The sequence below is a fragment of the Musca vetustissima genome, unplaced genomic scaffold (assembly GCF_032173495.1).
Source record: "Musca vetustissima isolate MV318-11 ecotype Yass unplaced genomic scaffold, APGP_CSIRO_Mvet_v1 utg2948, whole genome shotgun sequence".
Taxonomy (NCBI): domain Eukaryota; kingdom Metazoa; phylum Arthropoda; class Insecta; order Diptera; family Muscidae; genus Musca; species Musca vetustissima.
In genome coordinates this window covers 108,945-136,382 of record NW_026878007.1, presented here as the reverse complement: position 1 = coordinate 136,382, position 27,438 = coordinate 108,945, and the positions used below count along the sequence as shown (strand labels likewise).

The 27,438-nt window shown below is 35.5% G+C and overlaps 1 protein-coding gene across 1 annotated transcript; it reads right to left on the bottom strand.

The window, feature by feature from the left end:
* Positions 1-1,568: 1,568 nt before the first annotated feature.
* Positions 1,569-27,438, bottom strand: LOC133322782 (mucin-2). The gene is made up of 6 exons (XM_061531744.1): positions 27,320-27,438; positions 4,974-5,289; positions 4,678-4,915; positions 4,454-4,616; positions 2,170-4,391; positions 1,569-2,082 (listed from the first exon to the last, which is right to left on the bottom strand). The coding sequence occupies exons 1-6, from the start codon at positions 27,404-27,406 to the stop codon at positions 1,569-1,571; spliced, it is 3,540 nt and encodes a 1,179-aa protein (XP_061387728.1). The 5' UTR covers positions 27,407-27,438.

Below are 27,438 nucleotides of genomic sequence, written 5' to 3'. Positions count from 1 at the left end.
TCCATCTTAAATAGATTAACAGATTATCCATAACAGTTTTATCACCTGGCATAAGATATATTTTAGAATTCTAGATATATATTTTTTTGGAATCCAGAGATTCTGTCTAATTTTTCGTAATTTAACCCGATTTTAGACCTCTCTAAATTGCGATATGTTGCGTTACTCTCCCCTATAATGTTCCTTTCAGTCAGACCACTTCTACCACATCCGTTTCGTTTTCTTCAATGTAAAACTACCAATTCTTATATTTGGACAACCATCAGTTACCAAGTTTATTTAAAGTGTCAAACATGGCATGAACTTGCTGCGACTGTTATCCGAGTACAAAGTAGTTACCAACAACAACAGCAGCAGCAGTAGTAACGGTGCAATCGGAGGAGTTTTACTCAACACTTGGCCATCAGTGCTTGTAACCGCCACTCACAGTCATCCGAAAGGAGTCATGCCATTGGTCGCTCCTGCTGCTGTTGCTGCTCGACTCGACTGCACTCTATGACCACCATGATAATGTTCGTTTGGTTGCAGAGTATCGCAAGTGGAGAGCCTGACAGTTAAGTGGCAATGTAGTGGTAGATATCGGTGTAAACTTGAATGCTCTTTTTGCCATCATTTGATCATTGACAGCTAGTTAGCACTATCAGTAGTGTCAGGTGTTACCAATGGCATGTACAAAACACTCGACACACTGACAAACGCACACACACACACCACTACCAATACTCTAACATGGAACAAAAGTGAAAAAGTGTGTACCAACACACTAACACACAAAAAAATATTCTTAAAGCGGAAACGGAAGTAAGTGAGAAATGAGAAGATAATTTCAGAAAATTTGTCAAAAGGAAAGGAAAAAATTAGCAAAACAAGTTGTCGAAACTTTAATGTGCTACGTAACTGATGAGAGTAGAAATACCGATGTGCACCCCCATATAGACGAAATATGCAAGAGGCAAAGGTAATAGAGTATTGCACTATGACCTCTCTATATTTATGTACACTATTCAATTAATTTCAGGTCCCTCATTAGTAATTTACTACAAACAATGTCGGTTTATTTATTTATTCATTATTTTAGAAAAAATCTTTATTATAATAAATCATTGTTTATACAAATGTACAGAATATATATTTAGGTGCGATACTGAAATATAAATAATTACAAAATTGTGTAGATTTTTAAATGAAACTAACAATATGAATATTTGTAATGATAGAAATTCGAAACTTAAACTAAACTAAATTAATAATTAAAATAACTTCATTTTTTATTTGTTTATTGGCTTATAGATAAATTATTTACTAATTGTGTGCGAATCGACCGTACTCCAAATCATTCTGGTATTGTTGCTGAGAATTGTTCACTTAACGCCAGAACAAGTTGGTGTTCGTCAATATTCAATACTAGTTTCGGCTTAAATCTACTACAAAGTAATCACCAAAAAAACCTTTTATTCGAGATCGAATAAAGGCTTCATTTTACATGATACGAAAATATTCGAAAAAATAATAGCATTGAAAAATGTAGTTGCTTAATTAAAAATACAGCTGTGAGGTTTCGATATTGTTTATTTAACGGTAACCTTTAGACCCCCTCGTATAACCGCTTCTGCAGGTGGAAATCTTCGACTCTGATTGACATTTTTTCGACGTGTAATATTGGGTCTAGAGGTGGGTAGCTTTTTTGACGCTGTTGTGGGATTGGTATTTGTTGCTGATGTCGACTCAATGGATGACGAGGAAGAACTTCTTCCCGTTTCCACAAAAGGTCTATAGGTGCGGATTCCCGAATTAGACCTTACTGGCAGCAGTGTCACAAGTTTAGGTGTAGTCTCGGTCGTCGTGGCATCAGCAAAATGTGAAGATTTTAGCATTTCTTCATATTTAGTTGGATCTATCACTTCAACTTCAGCTTCGCCAACTACGGGAATGGCAGCTCCCACACCTTCAGCCGAAGTGTCGTCAATAAAGCTGGACATGGGTTTTATGAAAGGTTCTCTTCTCATCTCCAACGCCAACAGATCATCTTCTTCAGAAGTTAAAGCGGGTAGGGCTGTTGTTGTTGTGGGTCTCTTTGTAGTTGTTGTTGTCGTCGTTGTTGGGGTCTGTATTGTGGTACTAGTTGTTGGTGTCGTTCTCATGGTTGTGCTACTGGCTTTAATGCGGGATTCATTTTTCTGCGATTGTTTCAATTTGTTTTGCGAAAATGGTGGCTCCTTAGTCGGCAGACTTGTAGTTATTCCCAGTTTAGATGCCAAGGTATCGAATATGAATGAAATGTCCTGAATATTGGTGGCATTATTGATTTTGGTCTTGATGTCATCCAAGGTCTCTGATTCGGTTTTCTCTGTCTTCTCTACATCTTCGGATACCCACGCTTGCAGGGTGGTATTGAATACCTTGCGCATATTACCAGTATGACCGAAATGATTGGCAGCTGAACTGTTGACAAATTCCCATTTGGAGTGGGAGGGGAAGAGATTGGAATCATCCAGCATGGTAGGTGGTTTGCTATTGCTTGGACGATATTTAATACGCTTGGTCGTAACCGTTGAGGCCTTCGGTGTGGTAGTGGTAATGGTGGGAGCTAAGGTTGTAGTAGTAGTTGTTGTTGTGGTAGTTGATTTCACCGTTGTAGTAGTGGCAGTGATGGCGGGTGTTGTGGAATCTGTACTTTTCCGTTGATTAGCCAATTGATTGCGCTTTAAAATCAATTCTTTAAGATTTAAAAAGTTCGGTTTGCCAGGCGATGTTGATGTCGAGGTTGACGAATCCTCTTCAGATATTCTATTTGTTGTGCTGGAAACTTCTGTGGATTCGATATCATGCTCACTCTCTTTACTTGCAGCGGTGAATGAATCTTCTTCTGGTTCAATGCGAGATTCCAGTGGCTGTTCTTGTTTTGGTTTTACCTCATCCTTGGGCAAGTCTAACCAATCCATAAAGAATTCCCCAATTTTATCGGCCAGTTCGGATGTTACAGAGGAGCTATCGATTTCATCTTGTATGGGCTTTACAGTGGGTTCAATATTTTCTTTCGTCATTGCGGGGACAGTGATTGCGGTAGCAGTAGTAGGTCTTGCAGTTGTTATTGTGGGCATATCGATTTTTTCACTTATCTTTTGAGTCGCATTTTCCGGTTTCTTGGCCAATATTCCATCGCCCAAATGTTCGAATTTGTCATTAGCACTGGGAATGTCAAAGGGCAATTTGTTTTGTGTTGCCAAGCCAGGTGTTAGGGGTTTGAATGGTGGAATTACCACATCATCAATGAGAGGAACTGGTAGAGGATGTGGTTGCACAGATGCTCCAACTCCTAAACGTTCAATAGTTTCCGATGCTGGCATGAAAACAGGACTGCCAAAGCTGTGGTAGAACATCATGTCGTGGGGAGGTTTAGTTTCACTTGTCAATTCCGGTTTTCTGTAGGCGGATCCAAAGAAATTGGGCGTATAGGAATCCATGGCTGGCTTTGGTGGTCTGGGTTCTTCGGGAAGGAACGGCAATTCAATTTCATCAATTCGTCGACGTGGTGGTTCCTCATTGATGGCAATGGGCGGCAGTGGTGTCGATTGCAAAACGGTTGGCAGTGTCTTGGTGGGGAATGATGGCGGTGGGCCTGGTAAAAATTCGGGTACTTCACGATGTATTGGTCTCCAGGGTTGAGTATCCAAAACTGGTACCGAAGTGAAGAGGTTTTGATCTAATTTTGGTAGCATTTGAGGTGGGTTAGATGATGCTACTATTGAGGGATAAGTGAAGTGATTAAATGGGACGGAGGATGTTGGAATTCGGGTTGTGGTTGGCTTTGGTGTTGTTGTAGTTGATGTTGTTGTAGTAGAGGGAGTTGTGCTGGTTGTTGGTTGTGGCGTAGTCGTAGTTGGTTTTGGTGTTGTGGTGGTCGTTGTTGTTGTAGTTCTCTTTGTTGTAGTCGTAGTGGGAGCAGCAGTTGTTGTCGTCGTCGTTGTCGATGTTGTTGTAGTGGTTGTGCTGGTACTACTTGTGGTCGTCATTCTACTGGTAGTTGGTAGTGATTGTGGCAGAATTGTGGTGAGCTTTTCAATTCCAGGCTTCTTGGGTTTTACTCTTAGGGCATACGGGGTCACAGTCTTGGGTGCCAAGCTGCTGCTGCTGTGTCCATAGGCTCTAGTGGGGGTTGTTTTCTTGCGTTGCGATATATCCGCATCCGTTTTGGTTATTTCAAAGGATCCTTCGAATGAGCCTTGAATAACCGGGGCATTTTCAACATCAACATCGGGTTCATCATCAGGTGAATGGGGTTTGGGTGTCACACGACTTTTGCCAGAGGGTTTATTAATGAGAGTTGGTGGGCTGCCAGTTTTCTTCATTAAACGTTTCTCCAATTGTGTTTGGCTGGTGGGGACAGTGTGCTATGAAAAGAGTTGGATGATTATTAACGTGACATATTGTTATTATAGATTTTCGAACATACCGCATCCTTAAATAATGAAGCCGATTTAACCACCTGTTCATCCAGTATACGTTTCACTTCTACTGAATCCGAGTCAATGCGTAATGATTTGTACAATGATTTGGCTGTGGTGGTCTCCAAAAAGATAGCCTCCTTAATGTATTCCTCCACGTTGTGTATATTCCTAGATGGAGATGTCATTAATGGATTATTATGGATTATGACTAGTACAACATTTGACTTACTGTGGCAATTTCCTAACATCAAAGAATGCTCGGAAATTGACTTTTATTAAAGGTCCCTCTCCAAAGCCCCAAACATCCGTCCGGATGGGTTGCAGACCCTGATCCATTAACGCTCTATCCACAAAACGTTTATAAAATTCTATTTTTTGCTTATACGAAGATGTGTGATTATATTTAAGACCTGTAGAAAACATATCACCCTTGGCAATGCGGAAGGTACCTTCAAATCCCAAAACAGCTGAAAGGATGGAAAATAAATTTATTAGCAATTCAGAAAAGTTTACTATTCAACTTACGGTCCTCCATGTTGCCTTTAATGGAGCTAAAATAAAATGCCAATCCGGCAATGGATATCACGGCCAGTAGCACAATGAATGCAGCGGTGGTTAGAATTATCGAAAACGATCTGGTTTTCTGATAGTGCAAATGTGGTTTGGCGGAAAATGTTGAGGGCGCCAAATTTCGACCATCTCTCCATATGCCCCATGAACTGTTGTAGCCATACTGAGTGTTAAGGTTGTCAGTACTGTACGATGGTTGATTGTTCATGTGATAGTAGGCGCCCAATGAGGAACGCCTTCCTAGAGTATTTTGGTATGTGTAGTCATTGGACTGTAAAGAAAGGACGGAAAAAAGTAAATTAATATAAAAGAAAAATTGTTGTGATACAGGAATGTAAATTAATGTTATGATATGATGTTTTGACTTCTGAATAAGGGCTAATTTTGAAATATGTATTTTCTTTACCGAATATCATCATTGCAAATGCCATTTAACATTTTGGCATAACAATGCTTGTGATTTTTTGCGCCCAATAATAATTATTGCGTCCATTGTACCCTTTGTCATCTCGTAGTAGTCCCGCAATTGAAGCCATTAACAACTTAATATTTCTTCTTCTTGCTTTTGAAACCATTAAAGCCACTTCTTGCGAAGCAATTTTATTTTCTGCTCAATCATTATCGAAATGATGCTGTAATTATATTAAATCGCCACTAAGTTTCTAAGTCAAGTCATTCGTCTTGTCATGGCTTCTTTATGGTTATTTTGCTTTTCGGTTCATGACGTCGGCATTTTTCAGTTTCAGTTTTGCCATTATTTTATCGTAAATAATTGTGGAAAATATTTATTTTTTGCTTCCTGTTTATGACGCAATTTTGTGTGTTTACGGCTGATTGCTTCGGAGAATTTATGTTAAAAGGGTAATGGCCCTATTTGCAGATTATCTTTTAGAAAATATTATTGTATTTGTTGCTAATCGCTGTTGAAACGGTTAACGGATATTTGTCAGTGGAGTAAATTTTACAAATTATATATTCTTCTTTGTACTGATGGACGAGAAACAAAGTTTTCCCCATAGAATAATTTAACAATAAATGTTAGCAACAACAACAAAGTGATATTACTCTACAGCTCAGATAACTACACACTCATGCTCATTTAATGATATCATGACACGATGGCATAGTACATGTGAGGATCCATGCAAGCCCTGTCAATTTTCCAATGTGTAGCCATTGTATTAAAAAGCAAGTCCATTCTCAAAGGCCTACATAAGGCATGGATTTTTTAAATATTTTTTTCAAGGGCCTACATAAGGCGTCTGTTTTTATAAAATTTCTTTGCATTTTAATTTCCTTCCAGTGTACTGTTATTCCACAACTTTGTTGTTCTCATCTCAATAGCCCAACAATATAATGATGATGTACTTTAGAAACAAAACGTACGTTTGTTATTTCAGTTCAGTTCACTTCTCTTCAGGGTTAATATAATGTTGTACGTTTTATGGACTTCTAGTCATCTATAGTAAGTTAGTAATAATACTGACACTAACACACGTGCACACGTAGACCACAGATTAATGTTACTTGTCGTACGTTTCTTTTTCTCATCTGCTCCTCCGCCTTGGAGCGACAGCAGCAGTTGGCTGTGTGGAAGGAAGGAAGCAGGCAGGCAGGGAAGCTGGCAAAGTGCTACATTATGTTGTTACTCTATTTAAGCACTGCCTGACTTCGTATTTGGTGATTACAAGTGTTGGCATTTGAGTGTCAGAAGCTTGGGTTTTACCCAACATTGATTGTAACCCCCTCAAGTCATTTAGATTAGATTTAATATCGTCGTTCTATGATCTCTCCAACAACAATTTCACTATGTCTTCTATTATTTCGCATCTCATCCTTTTGGTCTTGGAATGCGTTAACCACAGAATAAAGTGATGAAAAATAGTTGTGCTTTTACTCTCGTTGGTTGACGACATGATCCACAATTATGACCGGAGGGGAAACCAACAACACTGGTGGCCATTACCATCACTATGTGCTGCTATTGAAACCAAGCATCATGTTCTTTGTCATCCACGTCAATGTTGACGATGTCATCCGTCGAAGATGCAGAACAGTATCATTTACTTGGTTCTTGGTGGTGCTGCTGCCGCCGATGGCAGTTCATTGAACTCACACATGCACACAAACTCACGCATACACAAATTGTATTTAAACAAACACAAACAAACAAATCTCGTTTTATAAATCTAGATCTGGTATCCATAGGAATGATTTTTGTTCTCTTAGCGGTTTTGTATTGCTGTTGTTGTTCTTGTTGTTACTTTCACAGTCTATAGAATACGCATCCATCTAAACAAGTGACTCGCTAGTTAGGTTGGGGTACCGGCTTTTATTCTGAGCAGTTGAAATTGTATGCGAGTGTGTCGTGATGGCAGTGTTCTTCCAGCTTTTGTTCGTCCATGGCAGTCTGTCAGCCTATCTGAATATTTGCCGGTACTTGGTGGTGTTGTTGCTAGTGCTGTTTTTCGTTTGTTTTGTATTGTAGCCAAACAATGTTAAAGGTATGAAGTTATATATTTATGGTTGTTGTTGTTGTTCATCTCCTAGTTCCTCTTAACCATGGTGAATGTTCATTCAAAGTTTGTGGCTTAAGTGCTAGGCTGTGTAGAATCACTAAAAGTAACAAACTCTTCTGCTAGTTGTTCTTCGTCATCTACCAGCCATCCATCTTCCTAACTATCGACACACACACACACATACAATCTAGACAGTCCTCCGTTAGTACTGCCAGTCAGTCAAACAGTCATCCATCTATTCATCTGGTCTTTTGTTTATGGCCTGGTGCAGAGTTAAATTTAATATTTTCAACGTATATTAAATCCCAACCATATGGTCGGGAGTTTTCATTTGAGGCTTTACGCAATTGCGTTACTAATCTCAATGGCTGAATGCCTCCTAGCCTGGGGTGTCGTTTTGTTTGATGCCTTTTCTACTTATTTGTTTGCCTGGCTATTCAATCTGTTTTCAGGGATGGCCAACTTAAAAGAATTTTGTAAATTTGTAAAGTATTTCAGAAAATCAATGCTGTTATTAATATTTGAAAAATATACAAATAATTAAAATATCTTAGGTTTCCCTATTGGGAAAGAAAAACCTTATGCCTTGAAAAGTAGTTCAAAGATAAAGTTTTGAAATTATTTGCCCTCGAAAAGTATTTTCTGTTTAATTCTTAGTATCCATCCCTGGTCTGGGAAGAAGGAAATTAAACTGTTGTCTGTCATGAACTTTTAATAAAGATAAATTCAAATATAGTCTCTCATAGATATTTGGTTTGTCAACATTCAATGATGGTAAACCATTGGCTAGTGATATATCAACATAGAATCAAATTAGGTTTTAGAATAAATATGACACAGTGGTAATACACCGTAGAGACATTCCAAAGAAACAATTATGGATTACTACACAGATTTCAAAAATGTGTATACCAAACACACATGTTTTTGTTCTTTATTCTGTATTCGGGATGTGTTTGTTTTTTAACAAGATATCACTGTGTAATTATGGTAAATATTTCTCCCCCCTAACGAGCATATGCAAATATTATCCCAGATTATCTTATTTGTGTTTATTTGGGTCCTATTCCATATATCATATTTACTCCAGAACTAACAATTGCTTTCCAACATTGTTGTCAGCCAGCCAGCAACAACGCCAACTATCGTCTGCAAGAACAAAAGCTTTGGCCACACCTTTGTTTGTTATTTGTCTCTGGTCTCTGGCTCTTCAGTTTGAGTTTTTCATCTTCTATTTATACTCCTTATGATTCATTATCTCAATATACTCTCCAATGGGGAATATAGATAACTTGTGGATGGATGAATGGATGCATGCATTGAATCAAGCACATTTATGGTTGAATGATTTTTTCATATTATGTCCTTTGGTTTGTCTGGTAGTATCAGTATCATTTATGAACTTTAATGTGATATTTTAAACTTTAATCTAGGACAAAAACATAATCATAATTTTAAGATTGTATTTTTAGCATGAAAATGTGTCAAGAATTGACATGTGAGAGACTGGCTGAAGTTTCATAAAAATATCAGTTTGGTATATTAATAGTGTCTCAAGATTTCTATAACATATCTAGTATTATATTATATTTCATATTATTCAAAGTGTAGTCTTATATAAATCCCTCCTTATTGCTACAATAAAATTGAATAAAACTCCTTGTTAGAACCCCTTGATTGCACAAAATTAATTGACCGATATCCGGTCACCTCAATAAAACAATCATGAACCTGACATATTGGCACAATCCCACGGTACCTCAATACAAAAAGTTCCAAATAGTGAAGGTTGAATTTTTTTGTTACGCACATTTCTTGGCCCATCCAAAAATCTTAGCAACGCTTTTAAATTACCTTGTAGTCTAAATAAATGGTAATCAAAAAAATCACACACATAACTAAATCAATAAAATTTCACATTTTTGTCACATACTTGTTAAAGTTATATCATACATATTTTATTTTCGACATCCTGTCTTATTCGTGTGTTTGTTTACAGAATACCATTACATAACACCACATATCCGCATGCAACAACTGGGATTCTATTCGATTTCGATCTAAGTAAACTATCAATTATTTTCTTCAAACATTCAAAACTAGAATTTGGCTATGCGCATGTGCACCACCGGCAAACACAGCCTTCGTTCTCTTATCTGTATCTTAATGGAATAATAAAAAAAACAAAACAAACTACAAACACCTGTTTGTGTTGTTTAGACGAAATGTAAACAAAAGAATTTACTAAAGAGATTGCTCGCTCGATCAACTGAGAGAGTGTCCAAACAGAAAAGAACAATTCTAATTGGACAGATGAGAATATTTAGTTTGTGTTCTAAATTGAAATTCTTCTCTTAAATTGGAATTCTCTTAATAGCATCAGTTGGAGAGCATAAAATCAGCTGTTTACTTTAAACAGCTGCTCATCCATCCATACAGGTTTCTTTTTACTAATTTGTATGTGGAAAAGTCATTCACCTTTGTTTGGCTGCTAAGCTATTATTAGAGTTCTTAGCTTGTATAGAATATCACCATCGAAATGCGTTTGCCGTTTCCATTGGCATCTTGAAGTCATTCACAACAACAACAACAAATTGGTTAGTAAGGTGTTATTTGTTTGTTTTATTTCTGAGGGTTTTCTACGATGTCTTGGACCAAAAACGATGAATATGGATGAGGGAATGTGAAAGAATAATGGTCGCGTCTAACGTTAAATTTCTCTTTGTTACGAAAATAAAACTTGTTTTGTTTTGTCTTAACTTTCAAGGGGGAGGTAACCTTAAACTGAACAGTTAGAATGTAGAAATTATATCACAATTTCTTTTATTTTTTTGGGCTGACATTATGTTATGTGGCACTTTACAGATATTTCAATGAGATAGAGTTCTATTCGGTGGTAGGAATGGATTTTCGACCCAAGAGAAGAGTTGAATTGTGCATCAAATAATTCATTTGAATATTTGACAAATATGTTTGTGTGTGTGTGTGTTAGCGTGGGCGAAGCTCAATTTATTTCCATTTCATGTAATATTTTCTCTGTTTATGAATGCTGCCTTTGTGCACAACATAATTTGATATGTTTGTTATCTACATGTGTCATTCTGACAGTTATGTTGTCAAATGTTTGTTGCGTGTCAGAGTTCACAGATTTAACAAACAATTTATACGAAACATAATCATTGTCGGAGTCTCAAATCAAATATGCACAATCCTTGTCATGTATAAATTCTTTAATTTAAATTGTAACATTATGAAATACAAATTTAGGGATTATTACCTAGTTTGGTTGGAAAATTTCGATGTGACTAAGCCAATGAGAAACAAATTGAGTAGCTGCAATGTGTTATGTTTAGATGTAAAATCATATTCAACCAAATAAATATTCCGTAGTACTTCAACGTATGGGGATATAAATTGCGTTTAGTTATTTTTTTAAGACTAAGACTCCTCACTTGACTTAGTCCGATTATATATAAATGTTTGTATATTATCAATATAGTACTACAACTCTACTTCCTCTTACCCCTTTTTTATGCCGTTTTTTTATTTATTTTTCTCTTTTCTATATTATTATTTAGTCTAATGGCAACATCCTTGTCTTCTCATTTCAGATCATTACCTTGATTAAAACTAAATGTTGTTTGAATACTTCAAACAAAAAAAAATAATTGTAAGTATATTTTATAAAAAATTTCAATGTACAACAAAAGGCTATTTTTAATAATTCATCATTAAATGCAAAAGAAAAACAAAATGTTAGGGTTCATTAAGAGCAACCCTATATTAGGCAATATATGCCACTTGAATAGCTTGCAATTATTATTTTTTTGGCGTTTGTGGGCATATACGTTTTTCTGTTGGTTTCTCAGTCAAGATTCGAAACTCTTCAGTTGGCAGCTTTTCTGTATTCTTTATTCCGTTGGGGGTTTTTTCTCAATACAATAACCCCTGTAGAAAATAAAAATATTTTTTCAAGCTTAGAGAAAGTCGTGGATTTTATAAAAATATTTTTTCAAGCTTAAAAATAGTTTTTGAAGATCCACATTGACGTTGATTTTTTAAAATAATTTTTTTGAATATTCACATAGGAGTGGATTAAAAAAAAACATTTTTAAGACATAGGCATGGATGTAAACCAAAAAATATTTTTTCAAGGCCTTAAAATATTCAAAAAAATATTTTTTTGTTTACATCCATGTCTATGTCTTAAAAATGTTTTCTTTAATCCACTCCTATGTGAATATTCAAAAAAATTATTTTAAAAAGTCAACGTCAATGTGGATCTTCAAAAACTATTTTTTAAAACCCCACGCCTATGGCGATCTTATTTTTTTTTTTTTAATTCACGCATATGTGGATCTTCAAAAAATATTTTCTATTCCCATATCATTGTCAATTACATATTTTAAATATGAGAGATAATCAAATGATGTACGATGTTCAAACTGCAATCCCACGAACTTCATATGATGAAATTATAGACCGATTTTTATACAAATCATACACCATAGTTCCACATTTAACCACCCTTGATTTGTTCCACTCCTCTTCTCAAATTCAGAACAAATATCTAGAAATTTCCACAGTAGGGTATTGAGTTAAAGTTAATGACTTTTGTGTTTTATGATGACGCATAAAACCCTATGTTCGAAAGACACCGAGAGGCGACATTAAAAAAATCAAAGAACCCCCCTCAATGCGTAACTTTTAAAGGCTTGCAACTTTGAATTGATATTTAAAACGATGCAGCAAAAACTGTCAGCACAACTATAAACTTATACTCTACAATATTGTAAACTTTTCAATTGTTATGGCAGAGGTAGAGAGAGAGACAAGATGAACATGAAAGCAAAGCGGAGATGAGCAACCGAATACACACACACATACGCAACCAAAACGGCAACAATCGCTGAAAGATGCAACGCAAATCCAGATGTAAACATAAGACTTTAACACTTAAAAATGCATTGCTTAGTACGTTGCCTGAATGGCGGATGATGGCTTGGTGGTGTACTTAACATGGCAGAAACCTATCTTGCACTAGACTTCTTCGTCGACTGCCTCCGCTTACCATCATGTACCTCTTCTGTACTTAACATTCAGTAATGCCAACTCCATTTCCATCAGCAACAACGTACCAAAACAGCATTAAGAACAATTTCCTTTTGCATTACATCTAAGTTCATGTTGTGTCTTTGCCGAGGGGGTATTTGGGGGCCTTCTTCGAACCAGTTTCCCTACCACCCATTTCAATTTAAACCCGGCCAGCTTGTTGGTTGTCCCCTCCTTGCTGTCTTGCTTTGTGTGTTAAGGCTTTTCAATGATATTTTGTTCGCTTTAGTTTTTTTTTCAGCTTAAGTGGTGCTTCTGAATGCCTTTATGGCCATGTAGCCACCGTAGGTGGAGGGGAAGTAGGGTAGTTGTGAAAAAAGTCTACTGTGATTTGCTTTTTATTACATTATAATTCAATCTTCGAACTGTAAAAGAAGATGGAGAAAAAAAGAGACACAAACTTTGTTTAGTCCCCTTAAGTCATGCCAGCTTTAGCCAAGAACTTGGCCGGAGTGCAAAGCATCCAACAGCCATAGATGGCTGCGTTGTTGCAGTAAGTGTGGTGTAGAAGTTCAAGACTGATTTAAACTGAACTCTTGGCCCTTCTTTGAATGACAGTCTCTGTTATTATTTTCTACTTTGTTCGAGCGCATGCAGATTGCATTTTTACTTCCTTTCAAAGTTCTTGTTTTTCCTTTTTGCTATTGTTGTTATGTTTTTCTTCATTTCGATCATTATTCAATATTATGATATTTACTTGTCTTCGTCGGTTATCCTCCTGGCTGGTCGTGTTTCTTTTTGTCGTTGCGTAAAGTGTTATCATAGATTGTTGGTTATTTTATAAACGACTCTGGAGCGGCTGTTGACGTTGTGGACTGCGTCAAAGCCAGATTTGTTCTTGATGTATTTTTTTTATAAACTGTCGTAGGGGAAATTGTATTTAGAAGAAAATAAACTTGGAATTACGTTTATCACGTTTACTGAACAAGTAAATCCTGTAGTTGATAATCAGAGGGGGGAAGGGTCAAAAAGAGAGAAAAAAAATACATAAATTTAAATTAAATCAATTTCCCATAAGTCACCAGCAACCAAACCAAAGGACATTGTAGGGATGTGTTGATATATATAGAAAAAGCGGATATAAAGGGGAAAATAATAATAAATTGCATTATATTAATGCCAAGAATTGTAGGCAATAAATGTATGTAATTGGGGGCCTATATTGAGATTATTTCCAAATATGTTGTATATATCGCATAATTGTTAATTTCTTGAAATATTCAACTTTGGATGACAAAAATATATATGTAATAATTTCTTAGTTCCTATTTCTAGTATACAATTTTAAATCCCTCTTGAGATGTTTAATTAAGTTGTATATGTTAAGTATTAATAATCCGCAGATTTTGTTGTACCCTCAACCATATATTAGTTTTCTATAGATTTTGGGTCGTGGAAAATTGAAATTCCATACGAAACTTTGGTCTTAGCATATGTTAGCTTTATTTCAATGATACATTGCCATGGACCCTCATAATATAACATTTTCTAACCATGTTTTTTTATTTATCGATAATATCCCTTTCATTGAAACATCACCCCCTTTATATTCCATTTTCTTTTTACATATCTGGTTATTTTTTATTATTAAAAATACATTTGATTGGCGATAAGAATTCATATTTCAATGAGCTATGACTGTTGTAAAGGTCATTTTCTTTTTCATTTCACTCTCCCCCAAAAAATCTATGTATCAATCTTTAGAACCTTTTTTGTTTGTTCCTTTTTGTTCAGAGTTTATCGCAAGCAAAGCAATCTCTTTGACATGAAATCAATTCTAGAAGTCTTCTGTAGCTCAACGTCACACATTTTGTACAATTTCCGTTTTTTGCTTTTCTCTTAAGTAATTTATTTATTTACCATATGAGTGTTTGAGTGTGAGTGCGTGTGTGTGTGTGTGGAAATGCATGCGTGTTTATTTATCTGCTTATTTCCTTTTGGTTTCCTTCTGTGTCAGAATGAGATTATGTTTGCCCAGATTCTTTGATTGGCCTTAGAATGAAATGCATTCGTCACCCTTAGCATGAATGAGAAAAAAATCTCCAATCTTTCCGCAATACTTTGGCATATGAATAATTTCCAGGAAGTTTGGTTTGCTAGCTTGCTTGTCCAAATCTACTGCAGTAGACATGTAAAGAAACCACCATCCGTCTATCTGTCTATTTGTCTGTCAGGCTTGAGAAATATATGAATCTTTTTCTCCTTTTTTTTTTTGAATCTTCAACTTGAGATAAGAGGTTACCGCCGCATCAACACACAAAATCTTTTGCATATTCTCTGACAAGGATATACAACGAGCATGAAAGAAAACTCTGAATTGAAAAAGCAAAAGGAAATATATAAGAGAAGAAATGAAACTGATGATAACTTTTACCTTGGCTTTCTTTTGCACTTCTAAAGAAAAGAAGACATATCTCAAGAATACTAAAAGCCGCGTACAAAAGGAATCTCCACAGCAGCAGCATATTCTCAAATCTACGTCATATGCATTAGGAGCTCCATTATTATATTAGTTTGAGCTAATGCCAATAAAGAAATAATAAAAAAACAGAACAGAACACAGTCAGAACTTTGATTCGTTTGCCACTCATGTCATGCTCTTTCTCAGGAAACTAACAACTAAGTAGGAAAATTGTTGCAGTGCCGCCAGTGCAGGATTATGATGGACGGGGTTCAGGTGATAGAGGTGACATGAGAAAATTCAATCAAACTTGACACCTAACATGACCTCAAATGTCACTCTAAAAATATTAAACTGAAAACGTGCTCCAGCAGAAAGGATGTAAACGTGTAACTGCAGCATAATGCACTGGCGGTGGCAATGGCAGCCCGAGCCGAATCAGCCATATGGGCAGAGTTGAATCAAAACAACCGACACGTACGGTGTTGTTACCAAAGTTTAGAACCAACATTAAGTGGAAAATTTGTTGGCTAGAAGCAGCATAATATTTTGCCACATTTTGTTAGCCACAATGTGTTGCTGGCTTTCGTCCTAGCAGTGAAGTGATGACATGGATAGGGAAATGCTGTGACTAAGAGAGAAAGAGTGAGAGAGGGAGAGATAGCGTGAAGCAAACAGAGAAAGATACTAGCATGAGGTCAGGTTCAAAATAATCACATAATCATGCGATAATGCGAAACGGTTTTCAAACAGCATGAATTCAGCACACAAAAACATTATAATTGTCCGAAAATAGAATAAATGAAATAACACGAAGTCAATTTGGTACAGGGACAATTAATATAGTTAAATTAAAATAAGCAGCTAATTGATTATACACGAATTGTTGAATGGAAAATTTCAAAATAAAAAGAAAATTAAATGAATAAATAAACCACCAGTGAGCAGAGCGGTATAGTCGGACGGGACCGACCATACGATGCCCTACACAACTATCACGGAACTCTAGCTTTCTGCTGAAGTTTATTCCGACCCTGGGCAATATTTCTGATATTTGCACCCTCTTTCCCGAATATTACTAATATTGAGTACAGATATTCTATTTACTTGTACTTAATCCCTTCAACGTGGGTTGTGTTGTGATGTTCGGCCTTCAATTGTGGCCTATAGATCAACTCGATAAAAAAAAAACAAAAAATTACGTTTTCGGTCCACTTCATCCCAAAATTATTATCTATCTGATCATCACCGAAAATTACAGGTGTTGTCCTTGACCATAACTGGAACCTCATGGAATATTGCAAAACGTTCAGAGCTATATTTCCGCCTTCCAGCGTGGTAATGCGTTACTAAATAATTTCTGAATACATAAGTAGCTATAAATATTTAAGTGTAACTCCCACATTCGAGTACACATAATTGGTATCAATTTAAAGGCCAATCACTCCCTTTGGATATACTATCAACTTCTTGGGTCTATGTCCTTCAGGAGTAAATATATACGCTATAGAATATAAATTTTCTCATTTTTTACACAAAAGTCAGGGTCCATTTGGCCCGCTAAATATTGACCGATCCTTATCAAAACGGGCATGTTTTTTCTTTGGCCCGATCCCCTCCATGCAAAAATTCGCGATATATGGGCCATAATTGCGGCCTCTGAAGCGACCAGAAAAACCGACAAAAAGTATGTATTTGGTCAATTTCATCCTCTAAATATTAACCGATCTTTACCAAAAAACAATATGGGAAGATTGGTCCATAACTGTGACCTGTATCGTGTTTACAACACATGTCTAGATCGACGCAGCTACTCGAGATCGGTATACTTAAAAGTGGGTCTAGGCCCAATATTTCGCGGCATTACAAACATGGATAGAAACTACAAAAACTTTCAAAGCAATCATTATTTTATCACTTACACAAAATCCTTTATGGAAATCCACATACGTTTAGCATATTTTAAAAATGTATGCTTAGTATTACATATTTTTGATAGACTGTTTTAAATTTAAAAGGAATTTCAATTGAATTAAATGTATATTCTGAAATTTATATATTTTTGCTTGCCACTGCATCATGATTGTGTCTGCGTGTGTTTTTTTTTTTTTTTTTTTTTTTTTTTGTGAGTTGTTGTAGCTGTGTTTTGCAATGCTAATTTTGTAACAAACAATTTAAGCTCAAAAGTCAACCATTTATTTTTCAAAGCAACATAAACACAGACACAAACGCACTCCCACACACACACACACACCCGCATACATACATATTACATAGCTGATTTAATTTTGCATAAAAGCAGGGGATGCATTCTGGGAAACAAACAAAAAGATACATAAACATGACAATGCAATGGGTAACAATAACAACAATGACATAGAAAGGACGCGGTAATAGTGCAGTGCCATTTTCCATGTATAGAAGAGGAACGTACGTACCCACACACACTTAGACACAACAAATCCCCACTTCCGTTTTACGCAATTGACATGTAAGGATTTCCGTACCATTGCAATATGCAACAGCTACAGAACGAACAATTCCTTGTCAGCAACAGCGACAACGACAGCCAACAGCATTGGCATCAAATGGATTTTGTTATCTCAGTTGTTGATGTTGTTGTTGCTGTTCGCTTGCTGGCTTGCTATTTTGTTACGAGAGCGAATAAACAAAACAAAAACAACACAACTGAAATGAAATGAATTACAAATGCTGCAGAAATATCAACGAAGAGACAAAATTACAACAAGAAATACAAACAAAAACAACAGCAATGATGATAACAGTAGCAGCAAAGACATTAACGGAACGAAAGAAATGGAATGGAGCAGAGGATAACTCATGTACAACACACACACACACATCTAATGATAATACAATGTAAGCCCCGTCAAAGCTGTTGTTGCATATTATTATTGTTAGTCACATATATACGGATATATGAGACTCCCACATCTATGCATTTATTTCTTTCGGAAAAGAAATTGTATTGACATTCGTTAATTATGCTGACCAAAGAGAGGAAACTGAAATTATTAAAACATTTTTGTTCCGCTAAAATAGGATAGAAAGACAGTATTTTTCTAATTTGTTAAATTAAATAATTTCTACTATGGAATACTCTGCCTATCTCCAGACTCTCACAACAATTGTGAATTTTAAGCAGAGATGCTCATGTCACTCGCATTGGCATTGATAAAATACTCTTCGGCCTTAAAAAAACGCCAAATCTAAATCCAGAGATAATACGGTGGCTTGTTTTTACGAAAACGTAAAGGGCTGAGCAACACTGTTTTATAGAAAAAAAAAACAAATAAAAAAATCAACTTATATTTGTCCACCATAAATTAGAGTCGATATTATATTTGTTGTTCCGTTCACACCCCGAATTATTTATCGGAGAACCCATAAATAAAATTCCCCCAGAATTAAATTATATATCAATTTAGACAAATCTGTTTGTTGAAATTTCGAAGTTTCTGGCAAATCACTGTAGATTTGTGTGGCCTAGCGTTGTCCTGGTAGAACCCGACACCTCTCCTTTTGATCAATTCTCGCCGTTTCTGGTCAATTGCTATATTCAAACGGTCTAGTTGTTGCCAATAGTATTCAGAATTTAGTGTTTGGCCATAATAAATAAGACCTTTCCAGTCCCACCAAATCCAAATGCAGAACCTTCCTGGCGTTAGTCCTGGTGTGGCCATCGTTTGAGGTGCTTCACCGCTCTTTGACCACGTTCGTTTTCGCACAGGGTTATCGTATGTGATCCATTTCTCATCTCCAGCCACCATCCGTTTGTCCAAGACTTCGCTGATGGAAATTCGATCCGTCCTATTTTTTCTGTTAATTGGTGTGACACCCAAACATCGATCTTCTTTTGGAATCCAGGTTTTTAGCTCCTGGGCGATGTTACGACCGCTAACGTCCTTGTCAACCTCGATCGTTTCTCCGATTTTATCAACATTTAATTCTAATTTTTTATTACATTTTTAACCCTTTGTGGCCCGATTTTTTTCCGTTAACATAGAACAATTTTCTGTTCAGAGATTTAATGCAAGTATCCTAAATAGGATATGAACGAAATTTGACATCGCTACATCCTTGCATTCGGGAGATACAGTACAAACTTTCTAAAAATAAAAGTCCAATATCAAGAAAACCAAATGCAAAATCGACGGAAAAATTGCTTTAAATTATTCTCTTTATTGCTTTTTAAAATAATCATAAGTAATTCTGATGACAGAATTCGTATAATTCGAATACGAAGCGGTTTAATTAATTTGGACTGTATTCACAAATTAGTACTGTACACATTTTTGCCCTCTTCTACATAACTTTACAACAAATTAGATTTTTTTAGATTTTTCTTTTGATATGTGTCGTCCATAATTAGGTCTTGACGTATGAAATCCAAAGAAAGTATAACAACTGGCTACATATTAAATATAAGCTCAAAAACATGTTATTGCCTGTGCGCAACATTGGGCCATAAAGGGTTAAAGGCAATTTTTAAAGAATATTTTTATATTATCTGCTATAACTCTTATATTTATTAACCGTCGCAGTCGTTCGCAAAATTCTGGACATATAACATGTTAAGGCGTCGAGTCATAACCATTAAACCATCCTCTGGCATAACTTGGCACTACCTTTAAATTAATGAAATGTTTCACTTTTATTAAAATCACCAGACCCATCTGTTTTATTGACCGTCATTTCATGTTACTATTTTGACAGTTGACCCACAATGTTAAAAAATTTTACTCGTGTAAAGCTCAAAGTTTCCAGATGAGAAATTTATAACGTTATATCGGCTCTACCTGTAATTGAATTATTGTCCAAAATGTTTTTTACGTCAAAAATGTTTTTTACGCCAAAAAAATACAACTTTCTAAAATTACCTTTTTTATGAATTAAAAAACATCATGTGACCCGAAATAAGGCGCTGCGATTAAATTCCCTCTTTTTAATTGTCCTCAATAGTTTTTTGATTCATTGGCGATGTTCACTGCGACTTAGTTTTTTAAAGATAAATAAAATGTATTTTTTACTATTGTTGTTTACTATTTCACAAGTTCGGCATGCGGCAAACAATTGTGCAAAAGAGGCAAACTTTTTTCAAACACCAGCAACATCATCGACTTAAGCCGAAATAAACATCGACAACAAAAAACGTCCATTGAAATATCGGAAAATACAAACAAGAAACCAAAAAGCTAAAACGGAACCAGAAGCAATGGAAAAAGGAAAACAAAAACGGAAAGAAACACCACAGCAACAAAAAACCATGCATTACAAACCCAAAGTAGACTATTATGTTGTTTCCTATCTCTCACCCCTCTCACTCTCTCGCTCTCTCTCCCTGTCTCTATCTGTCACACAGTGTTTGCTTGTTGCCGTTGGCAGCACAGGCAGCTAGATGAAAGCAACACTTAAGATTCCTGTTTAATGCTATCTCTGGCCAAAAAATGTTCGTTCGTTATTGTTAATTTCGAGTTTGTTTTCTTCCCCTGATTTGACTTGCTGTTGTTGTTGTTGTTTTTATTACTGTTGTTGTATTGGAATTCAATGCTGGCATTCATTCTTACAGTTATAGTTTAAAGGCATAAAGCAAAAGGAATTCAAACAAGGATGATTTTCTTTTTATTTCTTCCTTTTAAATTATCTTTGGTCATGGCCAACTGTAAAAATTGTTGTAATCTCTTTTGTTGGTGCTGTTGTTGTATTTCTATTTCTTTTGTTTACAAAGTTGTTTCCTTGGTTAGTTGTTTTAAAGTTGACTATTGTTGTTCTGTACGTTTGTGTATTTTCCCTTCCATGTTGGATGAGTCAGTTGTAATAGTGCATCATGGCATGGTCCATCCAGCCCATTGGTATCATAGGTATAGCCTCATTGTCACCCCTCCAGGTCTTTTGGTGCTCCGCTCCGTTTGCTTTGCGTTGAAACACCTTAACAAGTTTGACAGTTCTTTTTGTGCTCCTACTGCTGCTGCTGCTGTTGTTCCTATAGCTTCTTCAACATCTTGTACTTCATGGGTTGTTACCAAAGTTTACTTTAGTGCAGCTCAGCTGGAAAGTTTTCATTCAGTTGCTCACATAACTTTGACATTGAGCAATGAATTGCTTCAAGAGTTTATCGAAATTTGTTAAAATTGAATTAAGAAAAGATATTTATTTTAGTTCTGGTATGACCATGTGGTGCGACGACATGCCAACTATAAAGTGTTTGCCGAAAGTGATCAGCAGAAATTCCAAAGTAAAGTAAGAGTGAATATCATAGTGAGGATAATTCCAGAGTATGTAAAAGATTTTCGATTGGCAAAAGTAAAATTTATTATGAAACTTTTGCCGGCAACGATGATCGAATAGAATAATAACAATTAATATTTATTTGAATGCCAATAGATCTGCACTGGAGTATTTTTTGTAGATGACTCTGCATATATTTTCGGTACCTTGGTGAACTTTGCTCATTCCCCATTTCATACTATGTTTTTTGCTTCAACCTTAACCTATCAATCACAGAGTTTCACTGACGCCAGCCAAAAAATCACATCATCTTTTCTAATACAATATTCAAAGTTTAAACTCTCCAAAGATGCAATTTGTGTGCTCAAAAATCTTTGGCAACCACTTCTGACTGCCGCTAGCCGCTTTACATACTCAAGACAGAAAATCCCTTTTTTGCAATTCTGCTCTACTCCTGGTGGTGGTGGTATCCGTCCTATCATGTATGCAAATTACTGTTAGTCGACTCGTTATTGTTGTGGTTTTTTGGTGAATATTTACCGAAGAAGAACTGCCACTGTGCCAATGGAATTGATGCTACTGCTGCATCTCCTTGCAAAGGTTGTAGGTGTGGTGGCTCTGTTGGATTGTTGTTTTTGTTGTTGCCGTTGATTGCTTGATTGTCGGTTAGCTGGCTGGCTGGCTGTAGGTATGTATGGGCGTTAGGGCTATATTGCATGTTATTGTTTACTCAGTACTTAAACAACTGTTAAAAATTCACTTTCTCAGCAAACCTTGGGAGTGAAACGAACCCTTTGGCCAAGCTTTGTATTTATGAAGAGATTTGTTAGAATTTCCTTATCTATTCGGTTTCGTCTTTATTTTTGTTTCATATTTACAATGTCTATGTTAAATTGATTTCTTGGTGGAATTTCTAACAGAAAAAAAGTAAAATGGAAATCTACAACAACAACAACAGTCCCATGTTGCAGCATACACTCAGTGCAATCTGACTGCATGGTAATGGGATATTGAATTGGGAATTGCTTCCTTGTGAGGATGGGAGAGGTTGTCGTGGGATTGAAGAGTGCTGAACTCCATGTAAAAATCACGGTAATCATGAAGAGGACGTACTAACGACCCATAGAAAATTTACGTGCATTGTTACTGGCATTTTCCCCATTCGCCGATTATGAATGTCGACGAACACGAAATGGTTGCGGGTGGCAAACACATACAACCCTGTTGCATGACACGCAATATGAAAGCAACAGCTTTGTTGAAAGGATATTTAAGGAGCAGGAAGGAGTTTTGTGTTTTAGCTTTGAATTGAAGAGCATTTTTTGTGTTAAATGCTCTTTTTTTTTGTTGGCTTGAAATTCAGGTGTTTTGTTTTTCTTGTTTCCTTAGGATTTCTTGTTGTTATCGAAAAGTGCTGTACAACTTTCATTCTTAAAAGTCAGTGAGTTTTTTTTTCATGTTGTCAATAAGCGCTTGATATTGTAACAACAAAATAAGAATAAAAACGCCAACATAATCCTTACAACAACATAGCCAAACAACAGAGTGACTAAGAGACTCATTAACACAGTCATCGTCATCATCAACATCATTAGAAAGCTATTTAAAAAACCTCTTTTTTCGAGAAGCCCAGCATAGGACACGGAATGGAGACAGCAAGTTGTACAAAAAAGTGTTTCTGCTGGTAAGTGTTGGTGTTTTTTCTTGCACTTATCTTTGCCCCTTTTCGCCTCATTTTCGAACATACAAAAAATGTTGCATAAAAGACAGCAGGGTACGTGCCCATAGACAGTAGCCAGAGTGGTTGAGATGCGCCACTGAGGAAAGGAATAGACTAAAAAACCAGAGTCTGGATTGGAATTCAAGCATGAATGGACTGAATGCAACACCTTTATTTTAAATATTAAGCAATTTTGGTCAAAAAACATACCAAGAGAAAAGTTATTTCCTTTTTTGGCAGAATTACAGAGGATAGATACATAAGTAGTTTATTTCATAAAACGTACATATTATTGATTTTTGGATGATTATGGAGATAATTGACTTATCCTTTTTCTTTGTTTCATTGAAGCTAAACTATTATCATTCAGATCTTTTAATAATCCTGATTTATTACTCGTATTGGCAAAAATGATCAACAAGTCTATTAAAATATAAAACCAATGTATTGGCAATTGTTTTTTTTTACACCATTGTTTTCCTTGCTGTTTGGCTGTAAATCGATCGATCTCAGCTTATTGTCTCTGTGAAACGAAAGTGAAGTAGAAAAGAGAATTCACAAAATCCATAACACAAATTTTTACAATAAAATTAACAATTCTACATTAAAGAAGAAAAAGGAAAAGGCTCTCAAAAATATACATATTTGAAAGCACTGACTTTGTATATAGGAATGGAAGACCTCAAAGCTCAGTTCCAGGCATTTGAATAATGTCAGGTTTTGTTTGTTATTTGCCAAATATGCCTCAATTTACATTCTTCATTCTGTGGCATATTCAGCCCAGCCCTATCAAATGTTGTACAGAACATCCACAAAAGATAAAGAGCGGCCATACAATAGATGAGAAGTAGAAAGTGGCAAGTATGGGCTTAAAAGATGCAATGAAAACTGTTTTAAAAGATCTTCTTCGAGTTTCCTGCTCTGCTTCTTGATAGTATTTCGTGATATAAAAAGTAATATACGTGAGCTACTATAAGTTGACGTTATGCAGCTTATCCTTCTTATGAATGAGTCGTCGACATGAGCAAAGACATCCTTACTGTTCAAATTCAATATAGTTCAGGGCAAACCAGCACACACAAAGCCTCGCAAATACGTAACGAATAAAACAGGGATTTTTTCGCACCACCATCTTCCTACAGGTGTGAGTGCATTGGCTTTATGTTCATATTTTATTAAAGCTTTTTGACAAAGGAGAAATACACAAAGCGAAAAAGGCAATATAGGCAGGCAGCAGCATCACACAACGTAACGATTCTCGCCGTACGTAATACGTTAAGCCGAGAATGATAATTTACATTCACAGAAGAAGAGGAGGACTTATGGTTCAACGTTTTCTTTCGGAACGTCAGCGAGGCAGCGAAAAATAAAAGCCACACAACACTTCTTCAGTTATTCGACGTAAATCTTGGCCCCGGCCGCATTTTACAAATTGACAAAGTATGGACGTCCCGTCCGCATCATGTAACCAATGTAACCAACAAAAAGTGTTGAAAATTTAATATCTTTTCACCTTTGCTATTCAAATGGTGTTGGACTTTATATTCTGGTCTGTATTTCATTTGGCCAATATTATGACAGTTTGAATGGAAAATAAATGTGAAAAAAGGTCTAACAAAAAAACACTACTTTTTTTGCTCATTTGAATATTTTATTGCATTTTTGTGAAATTTTATTTTGAGATGGGAGAGAAAAAAATTTGATATATATATATCAAATGGTTGAAGTAAAAAAATGTTTCAATATAGTTAGGACTGCTGCATTGTAAACATGTTCACAATTCGGTGAAAATCATTGACATTGAGATAGTCAATATATTTTATATTTTAATATGAAGTTTTTTACATTGACAATCTTTTGTGAGTGATATTGGCGCTTTAACTTTATTTGTATTTGGCTATTTGTTAAAGATTCAGTTCAAAAAAAAAATTGTAAATGTGGAATACCCTAAGACAAAAAAAAAATTAAAAATTTAATCATTTATCCAAATTCTGTCAACCAACGCAGTTATATTGCAAAGCCAGGTAGACGTTAAGTCATTTTTTTTTTTTTTTTTGTATCAGTCCAATGGTTAAAGGCTTAAATTCTGGTCCAATGGCAATGATCGTCTGCCTAAGCTAGAATAGCCAAGAATTGTAATCATCACCTAATATGACGAAAATATGTGCATATAGTTATGTACATATAAATCTCATGTGGTGGCTTCGTCCGACGAGTGGTATTACGAACTGAAATATTACATTTTGAATTGTAATGAAATGGACACATCTCTTATTAAAATTGTGTTCCCTTAAGAAAATATTTCCTTTGGTATAATGTCCATCACCATTACCACCACATACGAAACTAGCTGGTCACAATCACGTGTATCTTTTTACAGGGCCTGCCAGCTAGCCGAGGACACTGATAAAGAGTGTTGACAAATGCCACCACTATAAAGGATTATGAAGCGACCCAATAAAGTCAAAAAGAATTTATGAACAGATAATGGAATCATTTCCATGATAGTCTTTCTATTATATGCCTTGCCTTATAGTTACATCCGTGAAACATGCTCCCATCCAGCTTATGATCTGTATGTCTTGTTCAGAAAATGCATTCTATTCTAAAAGGATTTCTTTTCAAATGTTTTAAAAAGTCAAGATTTTATTCTGCTATACTGAACGCTGTTTCCAACTCCTTTCTGTTAAGCTTATTACAGGATATTGACCTGATGAAGATTTTCTCTGATTGTCACTGAGTGAATAGTGTCCGGAAAACAACAAAAATCCTTGCTGTCATTTGTTGCCGTTCTAAATGGCAAATGGCCATTTAGATAACAATAAGCGTATTATCCTAAGATGAAAGTGGCCACTTTAGTAACATGTCCATCACTTTGTTTCTTATAAGTAGAAAAAATACGTCGACAGAACAATTTATATATAAAAGGATAAAGGGAGAAAAATATTATACTTAGGTACAATTTTGAAGAAATCGAGTTCATAATTATGTGAAATTTGAAAACATTATTTCTATACTAAGTTAATTTACTATTCTATAATTGTTTTTTTTATTTATTTGCATTTTGCCTGTAAGGGCGATAATCATTTGAATTAGTTTAAAGTCAGTTTTTTCTCTTTCAAAGTCGAGTTTAATCATCGAAATTTAGCAATGAAAAGGAAATCCAGGAGAAGAACATACGTTGTTTTCTTTTTTAATTCATTAAGGATTCCATTTCCATATTTTTCAAAGACAAATAACTTCAACTCGAATTAATACTCCCAAAGCAATTAGAGACGCATGTGTAATGCATCAGCTTTTGATTAAAACTTTTATCTAACAACAGCAAACCAACTTCTTTCTGTCATCGCACACCAAATCGAACAAAAGGAAAATGTTCCAATTCATGGGTGATATACGTGACCATGCAATGGGTTTCTCTTAGTATATCCAGCGACTACTAGAAACAAAACTCACATTTGTGGCTGTGGACGTTGACTTCCACAAAAAATACCATAAATTCCTTAATGCCAATCCATCCCATGAACGGACTAGCTGTGAACGCTACAATTACGAGTTTTTTTAATGAAATTAAAATAAATACCGTACCAGCACCATTGTTATCCTCTTTCCACAAGCAAAAATTGCAATGCAAAAATAAACTCCAAATATATTGGTAAACAAACGGCAAAACCAAAAAAAAAGAAAAAACAACAGAACTTTAAAACATATTATGTGTCAGTTTGAAAGCTGCAAGCCTTAATCCTTCCATGTTTTGATACTCGGTTTATTTAATGGATTTGTAGAGTGCCAAAATAACTCACAAAATAATAATAGCAACAAATAAGGAACCGAATGAAATTGGTAATGGAGGGAGTGCATCGTTTGCACGATACCCTACACTATTCAGAAATATTTAACAGGGACATATAGACCTATGAGAGATTATTATGAGATCTTAGATGTCATCTGTCTCACATTATAGACTCCCTAAAAAAATTATTTTTATTTTAGAAAACCCGTCGAATTTGTATGAATGCCCGTCCCAGCTGAGAATAAGTCATTATTATTGATTGCTAATTTAGGTTATGTGTAAAATTTGTCATTAGTTGACCTCTGAATCGAAGTGTGTATCTGGAATACTTTAAAATTCATATTGACTGGATATAATGTCAATCAGTACTGTTTGTTGTCTGTTGCAAACTCTTCATATTATGAGTATATCACTGTCATAGCAATGTAGTGTATAAAGACAATAGAAACGTTGTTTTATTTTTTAATTTGTTAAAATATTTTAAAATAAAAAAAAAAAAATACTCACCACTGCTCGACATGCTGGACTGCGATAGATATCACTGGCGCCCGATAAACTTTGGAAATATTTTTTCGTGCCATAAACCGTATCCATTTTGATTTACTCGGAAAAGTTCTTGCTGGGGT

What these genes read in the sequence shown, in the direction of transcription:
- LOC133322782 (XM_061531744.1), bottom strand. Translation starts at nt 27,406, where the DNA reads ATGGATACGGTTTATGGCACGAAAAAATATTTCCAAAGTTTATCGGGC. An exon ending in TAAAGGCAACATGGAGGACC is followed by an intron (nt 4,916 to 4,973) that starts GTAAGTTGAATA and finishes CCATCCTTTCAG; the next exon opens with CTGTTTTGGGATTTGAAGGT. An exon ending in GATGTTAGGAAATTGCCACA is followed by an intron (nt 4,617 to 4,677) that starts GTAAGTCAAATG and finishes ATCTCCATCTAG; the next exon opens with GAATATACACAACGTGGAGG.